We start from the raw sequence: 19,415 nt of genomic DNA, 5'->3' as shown, positions 1-19,415 counted from the left end.
TTCTGGTATTTTCTGGTATTTTCTGGTACTTTGGGGTGATTAGTAGGACGGTGGGACCCCATAGTTAGGGTCGCCGGCAATGTCTGTTGTCAGGGGAGTGTAAAGGCTGTGTCCTACTAGGGACTCTATGAGGTTGACGTTGCCAATGGTATCATTGACAAAAATATGGACCAGGGCGGTGGTGTGGCGAGGGGGTTTGCCCTTGTCAGTGACCTTCACAACCAGGCGGTGCAGGCCATTGTGTTTGCGGGTGAACTCATGAGCCAGTGTGATCTCCCCACTGGTAGGCGAGATGTGGAACAGTCCATGTGGGTTGCCGCCAGTGATGCTGTACACAAGCTCAGCGTTGGGCCCTGCATCTATGTCTTCTGCCTCCACTACTTCCACACGGGTTTCTGGAGCAGTAACAGGTGGTAGGAATTTGTAGGTGGAATTGGACGGCTTGGTTACGTAGGGGGCATTGTCGTTCTCATCTAAGACGTTGATGGTCACCCCTACGTAGGAAGACCTGGGTGGGTCCCCGGCATCCACAGCCTTGAGGCGGAAGGTGTAGGTGCTCTCCTTTTCCCGGTCAAAGGAGATACTGGACAGGATGGTGCCAGTGCCATTCTGGATGACAAACTTGCCATTGTCCGGCTCGACATAGAGCCTTACCCTGGCATTCTCACCTTTATCGGCATCAGTGACTGTAACAACGCCAACAGGGTTGAGCGGAGCCATGTTCTCTGAGACAGAGAAGCTGTAGCCACTCAACATAAACTTGGGGTCATTGTCGTTACGGTCAAGAACATTGATCACCACTGTGGCAGTGCCCGTCTTGCTGGGAACACCCTTGTCTGCAGCTGCCACATGGAACTCATAGCGCTCTGTGTCTTCCCGATCCAGCAGGTTCTTCACGCGCACTTCACCAGTGTTGGGGTCGATTTCAAAAAGCTTGGTAGCTGAGGCTTCAATAATGCTATAGGTCAGCTCAGCATTGGTGCCGCTGTCCGCATCCATCGCCACCACGTAACGAACCTTGTCACCTGGTTGGTTACCCTCAGCAAAGTCCACCTCCAGCATTGTCGGGGAAAAGATGGGAATGTTGTCATTCATGTCTGTCACCTGGACTTTGAGGGAATTTGTGCTGGACAGGGCTGGGTTACCAGAGTCCACGGCAACAATCTCTATCTTGTAATCCTTGACGCGCTCATAGTCCAGCAAAGTGGTGGTCTGCAGCAAATACTCCCTCTGGTGGTGGACATTGGTCGACTCGCTAACGGGTCGCAGCTGGAATGGTACGTTGCCAGCCACCACACAGGTGACTACAGCGTTCTCGCCCTCATCGCGGTCCGACACCTCAACCATAGCCACAGGAGTCCCGATGGGCATGTCCTCTGAAATGTTGGCCACGCCGTCCTGGTGTATGACGAGGACATATCCACGAATCTTGATGGCTGGTGCATTGTCATTCTGGTCCCTGATTTTGATGGTCACCGTGACCTTTGAGCTCTTGGGACCACAGCCGTTGGCCACCACAGAGAATATGAGGAAGTTCTCCTTCTCACGGTCCACCAGGCCCTTGACGTAGATTATGCCTGTCGAGTTATCGATGCGGAGGAGTCTCTGACCAGTCTCAGATGGCGCGTGAAGGCTGTAGTCAAACTCACAGTTGGTGCCTGTGTCATTGTCATTGGCTCTAACCTGCAGGACAGACAAGTGGAGACGTTTTGAATTAGCAGGACAAATAAAACAAGGTCCAAGCTTGTTTGCTGTATACACACATTTTCTTAATTGCGTGTAGTAACACCATTACTAGGGCTGTACCGAATGTGTCTATTCATTCTGTTTAAACCAATAGGGTTTTTCTTCAGTTGCAGATAATGATTAGGCTACACTAATATTATAGTATTATACTATTATAGTATATGACTAGTCATACATTTTTTTATAAAACATTTATCATAAATAATGTAGCATCCGCTTGGCACTCTGCGCTTTCGTACCAACCATGCCCTTATTGGATTATTTATGTTGACAAAATTGATGAGTTATATTCATTAAAGTTGATTTAATAAAAAAAAAAAACTCATTTAATCAGATTAACCCCTTTATTCAAATTGAGGATTTTCTTTGAAGATATAAAAAAGAAGAAAAATATTTGGATTACGTCATAAAATATGACGACAGACATTCGAAGCTTCGTTCGAATACTTCAATAGAAGCTTCGAATGTTAAAAAATGACATTCGGTACAGCCCTACGCATTACTATGTAATAATATGTCATTTATGTTATATATGATACATATAATTACTACAAAGCTTTGCTTTATTGATATTTCTTTTTCTTTTTTAGTTCATGCTCTGCATATTACATAATGGCTTATGAAAACTAAGTGCACACCCCCATGTCCATATAAACATCCTGTGATTGTCAAATGCGTCATTGGCATCTAATGGGCAGATGAGTGATTGTGTTAATGTTCCTCTCATTATCAAAATGCCCTTAGAAGAGGATGGAGGAGTGACAGACACCGGTGACAATCAATTTGCTTGGCCCTCCTTAGGAAGTGTGCCAAGATTCATCTTCATATACTGAGGACACAAATGCATTGATTAAATAATGAATTACACACTATCAACCATGTCTTCTCAGAATACCAATCAATCAATCAATCAATCAACTAATCAATATGATACAATCATATGTCCAGGGCCTGAATTCATCAAGCATCTTAATGTAAGAGTTATGATCATAAGTCTTGTGTATATAGTACATTGGATGTGATGTAGACCAGTACTGCTACTTTCAGAAGTGTGGCGACTATGAGCTCAGGTCAGCAGGTGTTAAAGTGGGGTCATAGAAATTACTAGGTCATGTAAGTGCAGCACTTAAGTTAGACTACATGTTAACTTGCGATTCTCCCGAGATGTTGAGTACAACCTTGGTCCAATTGCAATAATGTGTGTCACACGTGCCATCAGACGTGCCAAGTACTCACCTTGGCAATGTGATTTTATGGCATCACTTGTCCTCATACACACCTTGGGGGATATATCACATGGCACTATATCACTTCCTCAAATAGGGGCCAGCTAACCCTCCACCGCACCATGTGTGACTGAATCTGACTCCGTCAGGAGATTATCCATGGAGTTTATTGGTATTATTGCTCTATATGTGACTCATTCTATTACATCTGTCACTGGAAACCCAGAGAAATCATTTCACGTAGGGTGCATTTGAAGAGTGGCTCTTTTGAGGCAGCATAAATGCTTGATTGACACTCCTGACCTGCTTAAGACTTCAATTAGACCACTTTTACTCCCACTGTTCGTTTGCTGCTGCATCCCATGGAAGATTATGAAGGAGGGGGGGGGGGGGGGGGGGGGGGCATACTCAACACACCCATTGAAAATAACTAGATTGTGCCGACTAATAGTTGACTAGGAGATTAACAGTATTTATACCAATTTTATGCCTGGACACTTGCCTCAAATTGACCCTGGAAAATAGCCAACTCAATGGCTGTGCCTAATCATAGTGGCGGCTGTGCTCACATGCTGCAACTCAATATGCAATTCTAGGAACTTGTCAATAATTAACTTGTGTTCTGTAACATCTGGTGTTTAAAGAAGGGAAATCAATTGGCAGTGGCGATTATGATTTGACTTCACTTGTTTCTTTAACCATAACCCCATTGTTCTGGATCATTGCCCAGGCCCCAGGGGGAAGACGAGGCCCCTAATGAAACAAGGTTGCTTGTCATGCTATGAGGGAGGCTTGAGTGCTCTTGAACTATCATGCTACTGTAGTTTACCAGCTCCCTCACATGCTGCAGTCTAAACGCCTTCTAATTAGTGGTATAGAAACATAATACTGTGTGTAATTCAATGGTTTAAAATGTTTCTGTTTTAAATACCTTGATCACAAAGTGGTAAAACAAAGGACAATATTACCTCTCTCTGCATTATGATAGCATTTGTGTGTGTCTCTGTGTGTGTGTTTTGTCTGTGTGTGTGTGTGTGTGTGTGTGTGTGTGTGTTTGTGTGTACGTGTGTGTGCGTGTGTGTGTACGTGTGTGTTTGTCTGTGTACGTGTGTGTGTTTGTCTGTGTGTGTGTGTGTGTGTTTGTTTGTCTGTGTATGTGTGTGTGTTTGTACGTGTGTGTGTCTGGGTGTGTGTTTGTCTGTGTGCGTGTTTGTCTGTGTATGTGTGTGTGTTTGTCTGTGTACGTGTTTGTCTGGGTGTGTGTTTGTCTGTGTGTGTGTGTGTGTGTGTGTGTGTGTGTGTGTGTGTGTGTGTGTGTGTGTGTGTGTGTGTGTGTGTGTGTGTGTGTGTGTGTGTGTGTGTGTGTGTGTGTGTGTTGTCTGTGTGTGTGTGTGTGTGTGTGTGTGTGTGTGTGTGTGTGTGTGTGTGTGTGTGTGTGTGTGTGTGTGTGTGTGTGTGTACACGTGCATCTCACCTGCAGGACAGAGTGCCCGGTCGGGCTGTTCTCCGACAGCTCAGCCTCATAGTGGCTCCTCTCGAACTTGTTGTTCTGGTCCGTGACGGTGACTCTGAGCAGAGCGCTGCTGGCCCGCGGCGGGTTCCCCCCGTCCTCCACGCCGATGACCAGTTCATAAGAGTCCTTCCGCTCGCGGTCCAGGGTGCCTATGACTCTGAGCTGCGGCAGCTTCTGGCCCATATCATCGTCCACCTGCAGGCTGAAGAGCTGGTCCGTGTCCGGCCCGGTGATCAGCCAGTAGTTGGCCACCGCGTTGAGGCCTGAGTCCTTGTCGTGGGCCATGGGGATGGAGAAGAGAGCGCCGATGCGTGTGTTCTCTGGGATCGACAGGGTGAGGATGTCCGAGGAGAACTGCGGCGTGTTGTCATTGACATCCAATACCTCGATGCGGCCCTCAATCTCTCTCTTGATCCCCTTGATCATGTCCGTGATGGACACCTTGAACTCCAGGAAACACTCGCCCTCGAACACATTGGGGCACCGTCTCTCGCGGTCGATGGGTAGCGTGGTGGTGTAGATGTCTCCGGTCTTGCCGTCCACCCGCAGGAAACGGGAGCCCACCACCAGTTTGTACAGGTGGCCGGAATCGGTCAGGTTCTCGTCCGCCGCCAGGCTGCCGATGAGGGTGTTGTGCGGCTGCTCCTCGTTCAGCCGGTACAGGATGTGATTCGGCGAGGCGCCACAGAACACCAGCAGGACAGCCGACAGTACCAGCCTCATCTCCCACCTCAGATTCATATCTCCACCCGACTGGCACAGCATCCGTCTGGGAGAAAGGAAACAAGAGAGAAACAAACAACAACACGATTAGTCAGGGCCCCCCTATACATCATCCACAAAAAGGTTGAGGCATTGCCAAGAAATCTTTTAAAGAAAGTTGACGTGGAATTTGGAGTGGATATCTATTCAGCGAGGTCTTAAAAAAAATTATAAAAAAAATTATATATTTGTATTTGGCGTAGTGGGCAAGGCGCTCGCCACGAATGACGGAGACGCTGGGCTCGCCTGTTCGAGCCCAGCGCTCCACATTGCTTTCAGTTTAGCTGGTCGTTCATACTAATACACATTGGCCGTATTAGGGGGTGGGAAACTGATGGGTGGGGATCGGGCGTTGTGGACAGCGACTCCTACAGGTCGGTTTGTGCGCTTGCGCAGTAGAATCAGGAAGTGTCGGGGGCAGCGTGAGCCTCCCACACGTTACTCCTCGCCACTGAGAGATCGAGCTGCGCAGGTGAAAAGATGCGACTGCTGTTACCTCAAGTACCGGAGGGGACTTGTGCTATGTATGACTTAGTCCACATTGCAGCCGGCTTGTGGGAGGCAAGAAACAGCGTTCGTGACAGGGGAGGGTTGAATTGGATGATACGAAATTGGGATGGGAGAAAAATATAGAAAATGGGAGAAAAAGTGGATCAAAAAAAAATATTTGTATTTCATTTTTGGATGAAAGGCACAGGTACAGGCATACAATGCACATAAAACATAATTTAAATTCTTTGCCAACTACAAGCATTGGCTTGCCCCTTGCGTCATAAAAAAAAGTCTATCTGTCTGAACAGGACTGAAAAGACCTGTTTCGAGATGCACAATGAGATATTCTGAGAGAATTGTTGAATACATAAACAAATGTTCTAGAATGTTCTATTATGACATCATAATCAGTAGGGATATCCTTTCATTGGTCTATGTTGACCACGCCCCCATGGTTCGGCTCCTCCCCCTTCAGGGGAGTACCATTGATCATTAGGCCACGCCCCCCTTTTGTATCTTTTGAAACGCTTGTCGTAGAGACTTGCGGGTTGTGCCTAGGCTGGTAAAGATATGCCTCCTAAAGTGTGAAAACAGAAGTACAGGAAGTACCGGCTACAGGCTTTCCGGTTTCAACAAAACAATTATAGAAACGTGTGAAGTGCACAATATTTCCTCGTTTAAGCCACTGCAACGGCTTTGCCTGAAGAATTGACTACATGACCGGGACGTTCTAGCTTGTTTGCCGACAGGATTCGGGAAATGTTTGGTCCGTTCGGAGGCAGCTTCCAGGGGAAGTACATACACCGGAAATTCACACTTTCGGCCGTAGTGCTTTACCAGTCTTTATCTCACGGAGGAGATAAAACTGGGAACGAGGTTAGGGTTGTGCCATTGTACTCAATAGGGATATCCTCTTTCATTGGTCTATGTTGACCACGCCCCCATGGTAATTGGCTCCTCCCCCTTTGTGTATCTTTTGAACCGTTTGACGTAGAGACTTGCGGGTTGTGCCATTGTACTCAGGGATATCCTCTTTCATTGGTCTATCTATGTTGACCACAGGATTTGAATCAATTAAGGCTTGCAGGTGTACTGAGTTGATTGACACCTGCATGTGCTTGACACTTAAGGGAGGTGTCAATCAACTCAGTACTGACTTCTACATTCATTGGTGGATGTTAGCCATGACCTCTATACAATGGGTTAACCCTTTAACTATACCACTTACATTAGACACCCTAGCAACCACCTATAACACCCTAGCAACCACCTAGAAACACCATAGCAACCACCTAGAAACACCCTAGCAACCACCTATAACACCCTAGCAACCACCTAGAAACACCCTAGCAACCAGCTATAACACCCTAGCAACCACCTATAACACACACACAAAAGGAGCCGCATGTGATTGGTGGAGGCGGGACCCTTACAAAAACTGTTGTTGCTAATCATTGACACATGCTAGGCTGTAATAATCTCCCCCAGAAAAATCTACTTTGCATTTGATATATTGCAAATATATGCCATCACACACACTGGCATTTAAAGGTTTAGAATTATAAAATTAATATGTGGTGCTATGATCAGGGCTGAAGTTGAATAAAAGATTGTATTATTTTCAATCTGACATTACAAAAAAACTGAAAATCCATCAAAATCAGTGTTGTTGCTAATCATACATATGCTAGCCCCCAGACCCCGTGCTTAAAAAGTGGCCTGACTGGGGCTATATTTTGCACTATATTTCCTGGCCTGAATGATTTCCCCAGTCCGGCCCTGGTTAAAAGCCTCCAATGCTTATTAGTGTGTGTGCGTTTGAACGTGTGCATGTTTCAACCATACATTTCCATTTATATATATAAAAAAAAATGTTTTACCTCCTATAATAGTGGGGGTCGCGGCTCTCTGACCCCGTTATTTTTGGGTCGCGGCCTGAAAAGTTTGGGAACCCCTGAAGTAGAACAGCTAGCTAGCCGTTGTGGACTCACCTTTCCACAGCAAAACGGTAGGCAAGGCACCTTGGTTGCGAAATGCAAACTTCAATCTATGTTGTTTAGTCTATCTGTTCAGTACTGTTTCAATATGCACAATGAGATCTTCTGAGAGAATTGTTGAATAGATACACAAATGTTCTAGAATGTTTGATTATGACATCATACTATGACATCATACTGTGACATCACAAATGTTCTAGAATGTGCTATTATGACATCATACTGTGACATCACAAATGTTCTAGAATGTGCTATTATGACATCATACTGTGACATCACAACGGAACATGTTTGAGTGCCATTTGAATAATATAAATAAAGGCTGTCCCCGAAGCCTTTTTTGGGGATTTAAACTTCATCAGGGTTCTTCGAACGGACGTTCGAACCTTCAAAAAAAATTTAAATTAAAAAAATAATAATTTATAATTTTTTCCCCCCTCAAACTAAATCCTCAATTTGAATAAAGTGATTCAAACTTCGTCAGGGTTTTTCGAACGGACATTCGAACCTTCGTTTTTAATTAAAAATTTTAAATAAAAAAGAAATAATTCTCATTTTCTTTTATACATTTTTTTTTATATCCTCAAACTAAGGCCCTGTCCACACGAGCGCTGGATTTAATGTAACCGAAGTTTGAAAAAAATAAACCTCTGTCCACACAGGTGAACAACCGCATATAATTGCGTACTCACGGTGGCTGGAAAACCAGCAAACCGATACATGTAGTACAATGTCAAAGCAGTAGGCGGCGATGTTGTTCAGACATGAAGGCCATCTGTCTGAACAGGACTGAAAAGACCTGTTTCGAGATGCACAATGAGATATTCTGAGAGAATTGTTGAATACATAAACAAATGTTCTAGAATGTTCTATTATGACATCATAATCAGTAGGGATATCCTTTCATTGGTCTATGTTGACCACGCCCCCATGGTTCGGCTCCTCCCCCTTCAGGGGAGTACCATTGATCATTAGGCCACGCCCCCTTTTTGTATCTTTTGAAACGCTTGTCGTAGAGACTTGCGGGTTGTGCCTAGGCTGGTAAAGATATGCCTCCTAAAGTGTGAAAACAGAAGTACAGGAAGTACCGGCTACAGGCTTTCCGGTTTCAACAAAACAATTATAGAAACGTGTGAAGTGCACAATATTTCCTCGTTTAAGCCACTGCAACGGCTTTGCCTGAAGAATTGACTACATGACCGGGACGTTCTAGCTTGTTTGCCGACAGGATTCGGGAAAAGTTTGGTCCGTTCGGAGGCAGCTTCCAGGGGAAGTACATACACCGGAAATTCACACTTTCGGCCGTAGTGCTTTACCAGTCTTTATCTCACGGAGATAAAACTGGGAACGAGGTTAGGGTTGTGCCATTGTACTCAATAGGGATATCCTCTTTCATTGGTCTATGTTGACCACACCCCCATGGTTTGGCTCCTCCCCCTTTGTGTATCTTTTGAACTGTTTGTCGTAGAGACTTGCGGGTTGTGCCATTGTACTCAGGGATATCCTCTTTCATTGGTCTATCTATGTTGACCACAGGATTTGAATCAATTAAGGGTTGCAGGTGTACTGAGTTGATTGACACCTGCATGTGCTTGACACTTAAGGGAGGTGTCAATCAACTCAGTACTGACTTCTACATTCATTGGTGGATGTTAGCCATGACCTCTATACAATGGGTTAACCCTTTAACTATACCACTTACATTAGACACCCTAGCAACCACCTATAACACCCTAGCAACCACCTAGAAACACCATAGCAACCACCTAGAAACACCCTAGCAACCACCTATAACACCCTAGCAACCACCTAGAAACACCCTAGCAATCAGCTATAACACCCTAGCAACCACCTATAACACACACACAAAAGGAGCCGCATGTGATTGGTGGAGGCGGGACCCTTACAAAAAACTGTTGTTGCTAATCATTGACACATGCTAGCCTGTAATAATCTCCCCCAGAAAAATCTACTTTGCATTTGATATATTGCAAATATATGCCATCACACACACTGGCATTTAAAGGTTTAGAATTATAAAATTAATATGTGGTGCTATGATCAGGGCTGAAGTTGAATAAAAGATTGTATTATTTTCAATCTGACATTACAAAAAAAACTGAAAATCCATCAAAATCAGTGTTGTTGCTAATCATACATATGCTAGCCCCCAGACCCCGTGCTTAAAAAGTGGCCTGACTGGGGCTATATTTTGCACTATATTTCCTGGCCTGAATGATTTCCCCAGTCCGGCCCTGGTTAAAAGCCTCCAATGCTTATTAGTGTGTGTGCGTTTGAACGTGTGCATGTTTCAACCATACATTTCCATTTATATATAATTTTTATTTTTTTTACCTCCTATAATAGTGGGGGTCGCGGCTCTCTGACCCCGTTATTTTTGGGTCGCGGCCTGAAAAGTTTGGGAACCCCTGAAGCAGAACAGCTAGCTAGTCGTTGTGGACTCACCTTTCCACAGCAAAACGGTAGGCAAGGCACCTTGGTTGCGAAATGCAAACTTCAATCTATGTTGTTTAGTCTATCTGTTCAGTACTGATTCAATATGCACAATGAGATCTTCTGAGAGAATTGTTGAATAGATACACAAATGTTCTAGAATGTTTGATTATGACATCATACTATGACATCATACTGTGACATCACAAATGTTCTAGAATGTGCTATTATGACATCATACTGTGACATCACAAATGTTCTAGAATGTGCTATTATGACATCATACTGTGACATCACAACGGAACATGTTTGAGTGCCATTTGAATAATATAAATAAAGGCTGTCCCCGAAGCCTTTTTTGGGGATTTAAACTTCATCAGGGTTCTTCGAACGGACGTTCGAACCTTCGAAAAAAATTAAAATTAAAAAAATAATAATTTATAATTTTTTCCCCCCTCAAACTAAATCCTCAATTTGAATAAAGTGATTCAAACTTCGTCAGGGTTTTTCGAACGGACATTCGAACCTTCGTTTTTAATTTAAAAATTTTAATAAAAAAGAAATAATTCTCATTTTCTTTTATACATTTTTTTTTATATCCTCAAACTAAGGCCCTGTCCACACGAGCGCTGGATTTAATGTAACCGAAGTTTGAAAAAAATAAACCTCTGTCCACACAGGTGAACAACCGCATATAATTGCGTACTCACGGTGGCTGGAAAACCAGCAAACCGATACATGTAGTACAATGTCAAAGCAGTAGGCGGCGATGTTGTTCAGACATGAAGGCCATCTGTCTGAACAGGACTGAAAAGACCTGTTTCGAGATGCACAATGAGATATTCTGAGAGAATTGTTGAATACATAAACAAATGTTCTAGAATGTTCTATTATGACATCATAATCAGTAGGGATATCCTTTCATTGGTCTATGTTGACCACGCCCCCATGGTTCGGCTCCTCCCCCTTCAGGGGAGTACCATTGATCATTAGGCCACGCCCCCTTTTTGTATCTTTTGAAACGCTTGTCGTAGAGACTTGCGGGTTGTGCCTAGGCTGGTAAAGATATGCCTCCTAAAGTGTGAAAACAGAAGTACAGGAAGTACCGGCTACAGGCTTTCCGGTTTCAACAAAACAATTATAGAAACGTGTGAAGTGCACAATATTTCCTCGTTTAAGCCACTGCAACGGCTTTGCCTGAAGAATTGACTACATGACCGGGACGTTCTAGCTTGTTTGCCGACAGGATTCGGGAAAAGTTTGGTCCGTTCGGAGGCAGCTTCCAGGGGAAGTACATACACCGGAAATTCACACTTTCGGCCGTAGTGCTTTACCAGTCTTTATCTCACGGAGATAAAACTGGGAACGAGGTTAGGGTTGTGCCATTGTACTCAATAGGGATATCCTCTTTCATTGGTCTATGTTGACCACACCCCCATGGTTTGGCTCCTCCCCCTTTGTGTATCTTTTGAACCGTTTGTCGTAGAGACTTGCGGGTTGTGCCATTGTACTCAGGGATATCCTCTTTCATTGGTCTATCTATGTTGACCACAGGATTTGAATCAATTAAGGGTTGCAGGTGTACTGAGTTGATTGACACCTGCATGTGCTTGACACTTAAGGGAGGTGTCAATCAACTCAGTACTGACTTCTACATTCATTGGTGGATGTTAGCCATGACCTCTATACAATGGGTTAACCCTTTAACTATACCACTTACATTAGACACCCTAGCAACCACCTATAACACCCTAGCAACCACCTAGAAACACCATAGCAACCACCTAGAAACACCCTAGCAACCACCTATAACACCCTAGCAACCACCTAGAAACACCCTAGCAACCAGCTATAACACCCTAGCAACCACCTATAACACACACACAAAAGGAGCCGCATGTGATTGGTGGAGGCGGGACCCTTACAAAAACTGTTGTTGCTAATCATTGACACATGCTAGCCTGTAATAATCTCCCCCAGAAAAATCTACTTTGCATTTGATATATTGCAAATATATGCCATCACACACACTGGCATTTAAAGGTTTAGAATTATAAAATTAATATGTGGTGCTATGATCAGGGCTGAAGTTGAATAAAAGATTGTATTATTTTCAATCTGACATTACAAAAAAAACTGAAAATCCATCAAAATCAGTGTTGTTGCTAATCATACATATGCTAGCCCCCAGACCCCGTGCTTAAAAAGTGGCCTGACTGGGGCTATATTTTGCACTATATTTCCTGGCCTGAATGATTTCCCCAGTCCGGCCCTGGTTAAAAGCCTCCAATGCTTATTAGTGTGTGTGCGTTTGAACGTGTGCATGTTTCAACCATACATTTCCATTTATATATAATTTTTTTTTTTTTACCTCCTATAATAGTGGGGGTCGCGGCTCTCTGACCCCGTTATTTTTGGGTCGCGGCCTGAAAAGTTTGGGAACCCCTGAAGTAGAACAGCTAGCTAGCCGTTGTGGACTCACCTTTCCACAGCAAAACGGTAGGCAAGGCACCTTGGTTGCGAAATGCAAACTTCAATCTATGTTGTTTAGTCTATCTGTTCAGTACTGATTCAATATGCACAATGAGATCTTCTGAGAGAATTGTTGAATAGATACACAAATGTTCTAGAATGTTTGATTATGACATCATACTATGACATCATACTGTGACATCACAAATGTTCTAGAATGTGCTATTATGACATCATACTGTGACATCACAAATGTTCTAGAATGTGCTATTATGACATCATACTGTGACATCACAACGGAACATGTTTGAGTGCCATTTGAATAATATAAATAAAGGCTGTCCCCGAAGCCTTTTTTGGGGATTTAAACTTCATCAGGGTTCTTCGAACGGACGTTCGAACCTTCGAAAAAAATTAAAATTAAAAAAATAATAATTTATAATTTTTTCCCCCCTCAAACTAAATCCTCAATTTGAATAAAGTGATTCAAACTTCGTCAGGGTTTTTCGAACGGACATTCGAACCTTCGTTTTTAATTTAAAAATTTTAATAAAAAAGAAATAATTCTCATTTTCTTTTATACATTTTTTTTTATATCCTCAAACTAAGGCCCTGTCCACACGAGCGCTGGATTTAATGTAACCGAAGTTTGAAAAAAATAAACCTCTGTCCACACAGGTGAACAACCGCATATAATTGCGTACTCACGGTGGCTGGAAAACCAGCAAACCGATACATGTAGTACAATGTCAAAGCAGTAGGCGGCGATGTTGTTCAGACATGAAGGCCATTTCAACCAATCAGAAAAGATTGAACGCTCACTAAACTTCCTGTTTAGAAACACCATAGCCATCATTTTGCCAACGGAACATATATTTTCAGCAAAGAAAGAAACTGCAATAAAAGTGCAATAAACAAACGGATACATTCACTGTGTGTTCTGCCTCTCATTTGTTGATGAAATAAAACCATCAGCAACACAATTTACCACCAAGAGTGGATAGATTAGTCTCACAAAAGACCGCCGGTGTTGTTAGCTACATGCTAATGTGAATGGCTATATATCTATGTATATTATATAGCTTAAATGCTAACGTAATGTGGTAACGTTACCGCTATGAATGGATGCAAACGTTATTTAACACATTGCAGAATGGGTACAATACAATACGGCTCAATACAAACAATTGTTAAGGGGATGCAGTCTGGACTGGGTTCCTTATAACAATAACTTGACAACACATGAGTTTAGTTTAGCTGCAGCTACATGTTTTCTCTGAGCGTCAACAGACATCAGTCGATCACAACACTCTTCAACACAGACGATACGTTTTGAACAAAAGTTTGTTACAATCATTTTCATATAACGCTACTTGGGACAGCTCTGCTGTAAACACTGGTGTAGCTGGCTCTGCTCTAATCTCTACCCCGCGGTCTGCCGTGAACATGGGAAATAATTGCGACAGCTCTGCTGTAAACACTGGGAATAACCTCGGTTGCTATGCCCACACGCAACTGCAAAACCGCAAAACTTCACCCTGGGCACCGGTTTCAAAGACCGCGGTTGCAGTGTAGCAAATCCCCGGTTGTGTGTGGCCGAACAGTGCAACTGCGCACATACAATCATGGTTATATTAAAACCAGTGCTTGTGTGGATGGGGCCTTGGATAGTCTTCTGTGGGTGAGAAAGGGGGTGGTATGATAATGATCCTGCCATAAAGAAGGGCTCTAAAATCAAATCGCCTCTCCAATGTTGAACAAATGTTTTTTATTTTCCCTTTTTTTACATGAAACAAGACAAATAATACAGTAACAGTAATAATCAACGATAAATCACAGAACAATAACAGAAATCATAATAACAATAATGACAGTCCAGTAATTAAATCAGAATGAAAGTAGACTAAATGACATAAAAATAATAAATACAATACATGGGCTCTTGCTCGCTCTCCCCCCCCCCCCCCCCCCCACAGGACCCCTACTTGGGCTATACATCCACTACTTCATTCAACATGAGAGAATTCCAAATGTATATGCGTTCCTTTATCTTATCCACCACAGCTACCCAGACTGCTATGCTGGCTTCATTAACACCTAAAATTCGTGCAGTAGATATCTCTAGATAAATCACATCGAGATAGGTGAGAATCCATACCTTCCGACACATTTTATCCGGTTGAATCCAGCGTGATGCTATTAACCTTTTGGCAACCGTAAGACCCGCCAAAATGAGTCTCTTTACCTGTACAGAGGTCGATAACTGAGAAACATCATTCAACAACAGTACAGAAAGCAATGTCGGTATGGTCAGAGATAAAAATTCTGATAATTGAGTGGTGATATTTTCCCAGAAAGTCTTAACAGGAGGGCATTCCCAATACATATGCATATATGTACCAATAGTATCGTTTGAACACAAGGAGCATCAAGAGTCAGGTCTGAGACCCATTAGGTACAATCGTCTAGGGGTCAGGTAAGTCCTATGAACAAAGTTAAGATTAATCTGTTGGTGATCTGGGTTGCGTGATGATAGCCGAACATTTTCCCAGACTGCATCCCAATCTAAATCTACTTCCAGGTTTGGGATATCCTTCCTCCAAACAGAGTCTAGGGGAAGGACCTTATATGAGGACGTAAGTAAGTGGCGATAAAAGTCAGAGACGAAGCCTCTCGACGTCTCCTTGTCATAAAAGAATTTGTGAAACCTGTGGTGCTCAAGTGGAACATCTAATGGGACTTCGTGAGCTTTCAAAGCTGCTCTTATTTGTAAATAGAAGAAAAAAGTGGAACTGGTGAGGTCAAATTTGTTGGATATATCTCGAAGACTGAGGAGACCATAGTCATCGAAGATATCCCCCAATGTGTGTATGCCTTTCTTTTCCCAATCAGGGTATCTGATAGGTTGTTGTTCAATAAGGAGTAAATTGTTATTAAATAGGGGGGAATGCCTGTGCCATTTATGGTGGTTAGTACACGTTTTCTGTGTTTTCACGCCATATCCGGATCACATGTGTAATAAGTTGAATTGCTTAATTGATATGTTGGTGTACACTATATCCTGCAGTCTATGTGGTGCCACTATGTTCTCATCTAATGGTCTCCAGGATACCGCTGCTTGAGAATCAAACCAGGTGATCAGTGGTCTTAAAGAGAACGCTTTAAAGTAATATTTGAAGTCTGGAAAGGCTAAACCCCCGTCGGTTTTATTTCTCTATGCAGTGGATCTTTTTAATCGTGGGCGTTTGCTGTTCCAAATAAATGTATATGCAGCAGAGTGTAGTTTTTGCCAGTAATCAGCAGAGGGGGGTAACGACAACATGGAGCTGATGAAGTTAATTCTGGGCAAAACATTCATCTTAACTATTGACGCTCGGGCCTGTAATGAGTTTTTTTTATTTTGACCACCTGCTGAAGTCATCTGTGATCCTGTCTCGCAATCCGGAATAATTATACTTCACCGTTTGTCTTATAGTGGGGAATATTTCAATTCCAAGACATTTAAAGTGTTCTACCATGGGTATATTTGCTGGGAGGATGGTAGCCTTCGCAGTCAAATTGAGTGGAAGGAAGGCCGATTTTGGCCAGTTTATCTTAAATCCCGATAGATTGCCAAAATCATCTATTACTTTGAGAAGATGAGGTAGGGAGGTGGCGGGGTTTTGCATGAACAAGATTACATCATCTGCATATAAGCTGATGTGATGCTGTGTGCCCTTAATTGAGATCGGTGCTATGGACTGAGATTGTCTTATGTACTGTGCTAAAGGTTCAAGGGATAGAGCAAATAGTCCGGGACTAAGAGGACAACCCTATCTAGACGAGCAGGGAAGAGTGGAGAGCAGAGTTTACCTGTTAAAATCATGGCCGATGGACCTGTATATAGTACTTTGATCATAAGTATGAACCCTTCACCTAACCCCATCCTTCTAAGTACTGCCCATAAATAAGACCATTCCAACCTGTCAAAGGCCTTCATCGCGTCTAAGTATAAGACAGCCGTAGGGGGCACGGCATCCTTGCTGGCATCTATCACATGCAGTAACCGTCTAATATTATCCGTGATCAGGCGGCCTCTTATGAAGCCTGTCTGATCAGGGTGAACTAGAGATGTCATGTGCTTTTGAAGTCGGATGGCTAGTACCTTAGCGTACAGCTTGAGATCGGTTCCAAGGAGGCTTAAGGGTCTATAACTGCTACATTCGGTGGGGTCCTTATCTTTCTTAAGTAGGACAGATATGAGTGCCATTGACATTCCTGGAAAAGTTTCCCTCTTTGACTGAGTGTAAAATCATATCAAGTAATAGGGGTCCAATTACATCCCAGCATGAGGTACAGTTCGGGCGGAATACCGTTCCAGCAAGGGGCCTTACCACTTTGCAAGTCCGAAATAGCCTCCCCAAGTTCCTCTAGTGTAATAGGTGCATCTAACCATTTAGCGTCTTCCTCTTAGAGTTGTGGTAAGTTAATTTGATCCAGGAATTCCTCCAGCTTATTATGATCGAAGATCACTTCTGACTCGTACAGGTTAGAATAAAATGAACGAAAAGTCTTGTTGATTTTTTTGGGGTCGGTGGTAACCATCCCCTGTTGGTCCTTGATGGCAGGGATATCCGCAAATTGTTCACTGGCCCGTATCTTCATAGCTAGTAGGTGACTAGGTTTAGAGCCATGAAAGTAATAATGTTGTCTTGTTCTGTGTATTTGAAATTCAGATTGTTGTCTTAAAATGGAGTTAATCTCCTTTTTCAACATTTTAATTTGAAACTCCAGTCGACACGAGTAGTTGCGTTGTAAAGAGGAGAACAACGAAGAGTGAAGCCCTTCCAGTTCTACCAATTTGGAGAGACGTTTCTTGCGGAGGTTGGAGGCAAAGATAGTAGTGTTACTCCTGATAAAACCCTTAACCGAGTTCCATAAAATTCTGGGGTCTTGTACCGATCCCACATTAAACTGCAGGTATTCAATGAGTTTATCTTTAAATTGCAGGTTGAATTCATTGTTCTTCAACAGTGTCGAGTTAAAGCGCCATCTTGGGGCTCGGGATGTCATTCTACTGAGTGAACCCTTTAGAAGTAAATACTTGTGGTCTGACAATGCAATGGGCCCCAATTCAACGTCAAAGCTATCAAATAGTCTAGGGGATGCAAAAACATAATCTATTCCCTCATCTTTTTCTGCCGAAGACTTTGCGATCTTCTTTGAGGAAAAAGTGGAGAACATCCACAGCTCCTTCTCCCAACCCCCACCCATTCCAAACACAGAATCGAGAACCTCATCCTTCACTCTGTCATCTTTCTCTCCCATTACAGAAGCCGAGACCCTGACACTGGTAACGTCGAACCGTCCGACTACATGCCAGCTGGACCAGCTACCCTCCCCACTCCTCCAGACCATAGCACCGGACATCCTCCCATTCCTAACTGCAAACATCAACTCCTCACTCAACTCGGGGGTGGTCCCCACCCCCAAAAAACAACCCTGAACCCCACCGTCATAGGCAACTATCGTCCTGTCTCTCTTCTCTCCTTCCTTTCTAAAACACTTGAACATGCTGTATCCAACCAACTTACTGCTTATCTCTTACAGAATGACCTCCTAGACCCCAATCAGTCTGGCTTCCGGACTCGCCACTCCACAGAAACGGCCCTCATTGCGGTCACAGAGGCACTTCACTTAGCAAAAGCGAAAGGCCTCTCCTCTGTCCTGATTCTCCTAGATCTATCTGCAGCCTTCGACACAGTCAACCATCAGATCCTCCTTGCGGCCCTCGCAGGAATGGGAGTGGCTGGATCTGCGCTGACATGGCTGACATCATACCTCAACGACCGCTCCTACCAAGTGTCATGGAGAGGGACTCTGTCGGCCACCCGCCCCCTGCGGACGGGTGTCCCCCAGGGCTCGGTCCTAGGACCCCTTCTCTTCTCCCTCTACACTAAATCACTGGGTAACATTATCACGTCTCATGGCTTCTCGTATCATTGTTATGCCGATGATACTCAACTCTTCCTCTCCTTCCCTCCCTCAGATATCCACGTCTCTGAGCGGATCTCGGCCTGTCTGTCCGACATCTCCGCCTGGATGACGACCAACCACCTCAAACTGAACCTAAGCAAAACAGAATTGCTCCACCTGCCGGCCAAATCCTCCCCTCTGACCGACCTCTCCATCACAGTCGAGATACCCAGCGTCACATAGTTAACCTATTTATAAAAACAAAGTTATAGAAAATATATGACGGCGCTCGGCGTTTAAGCCATAACGAAGTGCTAACTGCACAAAAACAGGCTACTGTCGCCTAGTACGTGGCCTCCTCCTGGGTCTTCAAGAAGGTTGCGGCTTCCTTAGGCGAGGAAATCGGTATCCTCACTCCGTCTTTGGTAATGAACAGCTTTGCAGGGTATTGTAGGGACGGTTTGAAACCTAGATTGTAGAGTGGGCCCATGGCGGCTCTGTAGCGGGAACGCTGCTCCACGACTTCAGGACAGTAGTCTTCAAAGATTTAGACTGGTTTCCCTCCGTATACCAGCTTACCCCTCCTCTTCCGTGCCTCCCGAATAATTATTTATTTTATTCCATAATGACGTAAGCTAGCAATAACTGCTCTAGGCCTGGAGCTATTTGTTGCTTTGGCACCGGCTCTGTAACACTGGTCCAATTCGGGTGTCGTAGGGAGGATCCCCTCCCCCAGAATATCAACCAGTACCTTTGCAAACAAGACATTGGGTTGGTCGCTATTCACGGACTCATCCA

General features: G+C 43.8%; 1 protein-coding gene across 1 annotated transcript in view; it reads right to left on the bottom strand.

The window, feature by feature from the left end:
- Window positions 1–19,107, bottom strand: part of LOC311229757 (protein dachsous-like) — a gene marked incomplete at both ends in the record, with an annotated part of 78,713 nt that extends 59,606 nt beyond the window's left edge. The window contains 3 exons of the mRNA XM_084315832.1: window positions 50–1,683; window positions 4,447–5,254; window positions 18,968–19,107. Coding sequence (XP_084171958.1) covers window positions 50–1,683; window positions 4,447–5,254; window positions 18,968–19,107 — 2,582 coding nt within the window. The remainder of the gene's footprint in view (window positions 1–49; window positions 1,684–4,446; window positions 5,255–18,967) is intronic.
- Between the last annotated feature and the right edge of the window lie 308 nt (window positions 19,108–19,415).

Source organism: Notolepis coatsorum, assembly GCF_963971535.1.
Source record: "Notolepis coatsorum genome assembly, chromosome: 6".
Taxonomy (NCBI): Eukaryota; Metazoa; Chordata; class Actinopteri; order Aulopiformes; family Paralepididae; genus Notolepis; species Notolepis coatsorum.
This window is presented reverse-complemented; position numbering and strand designations above follow the sequence as displayed.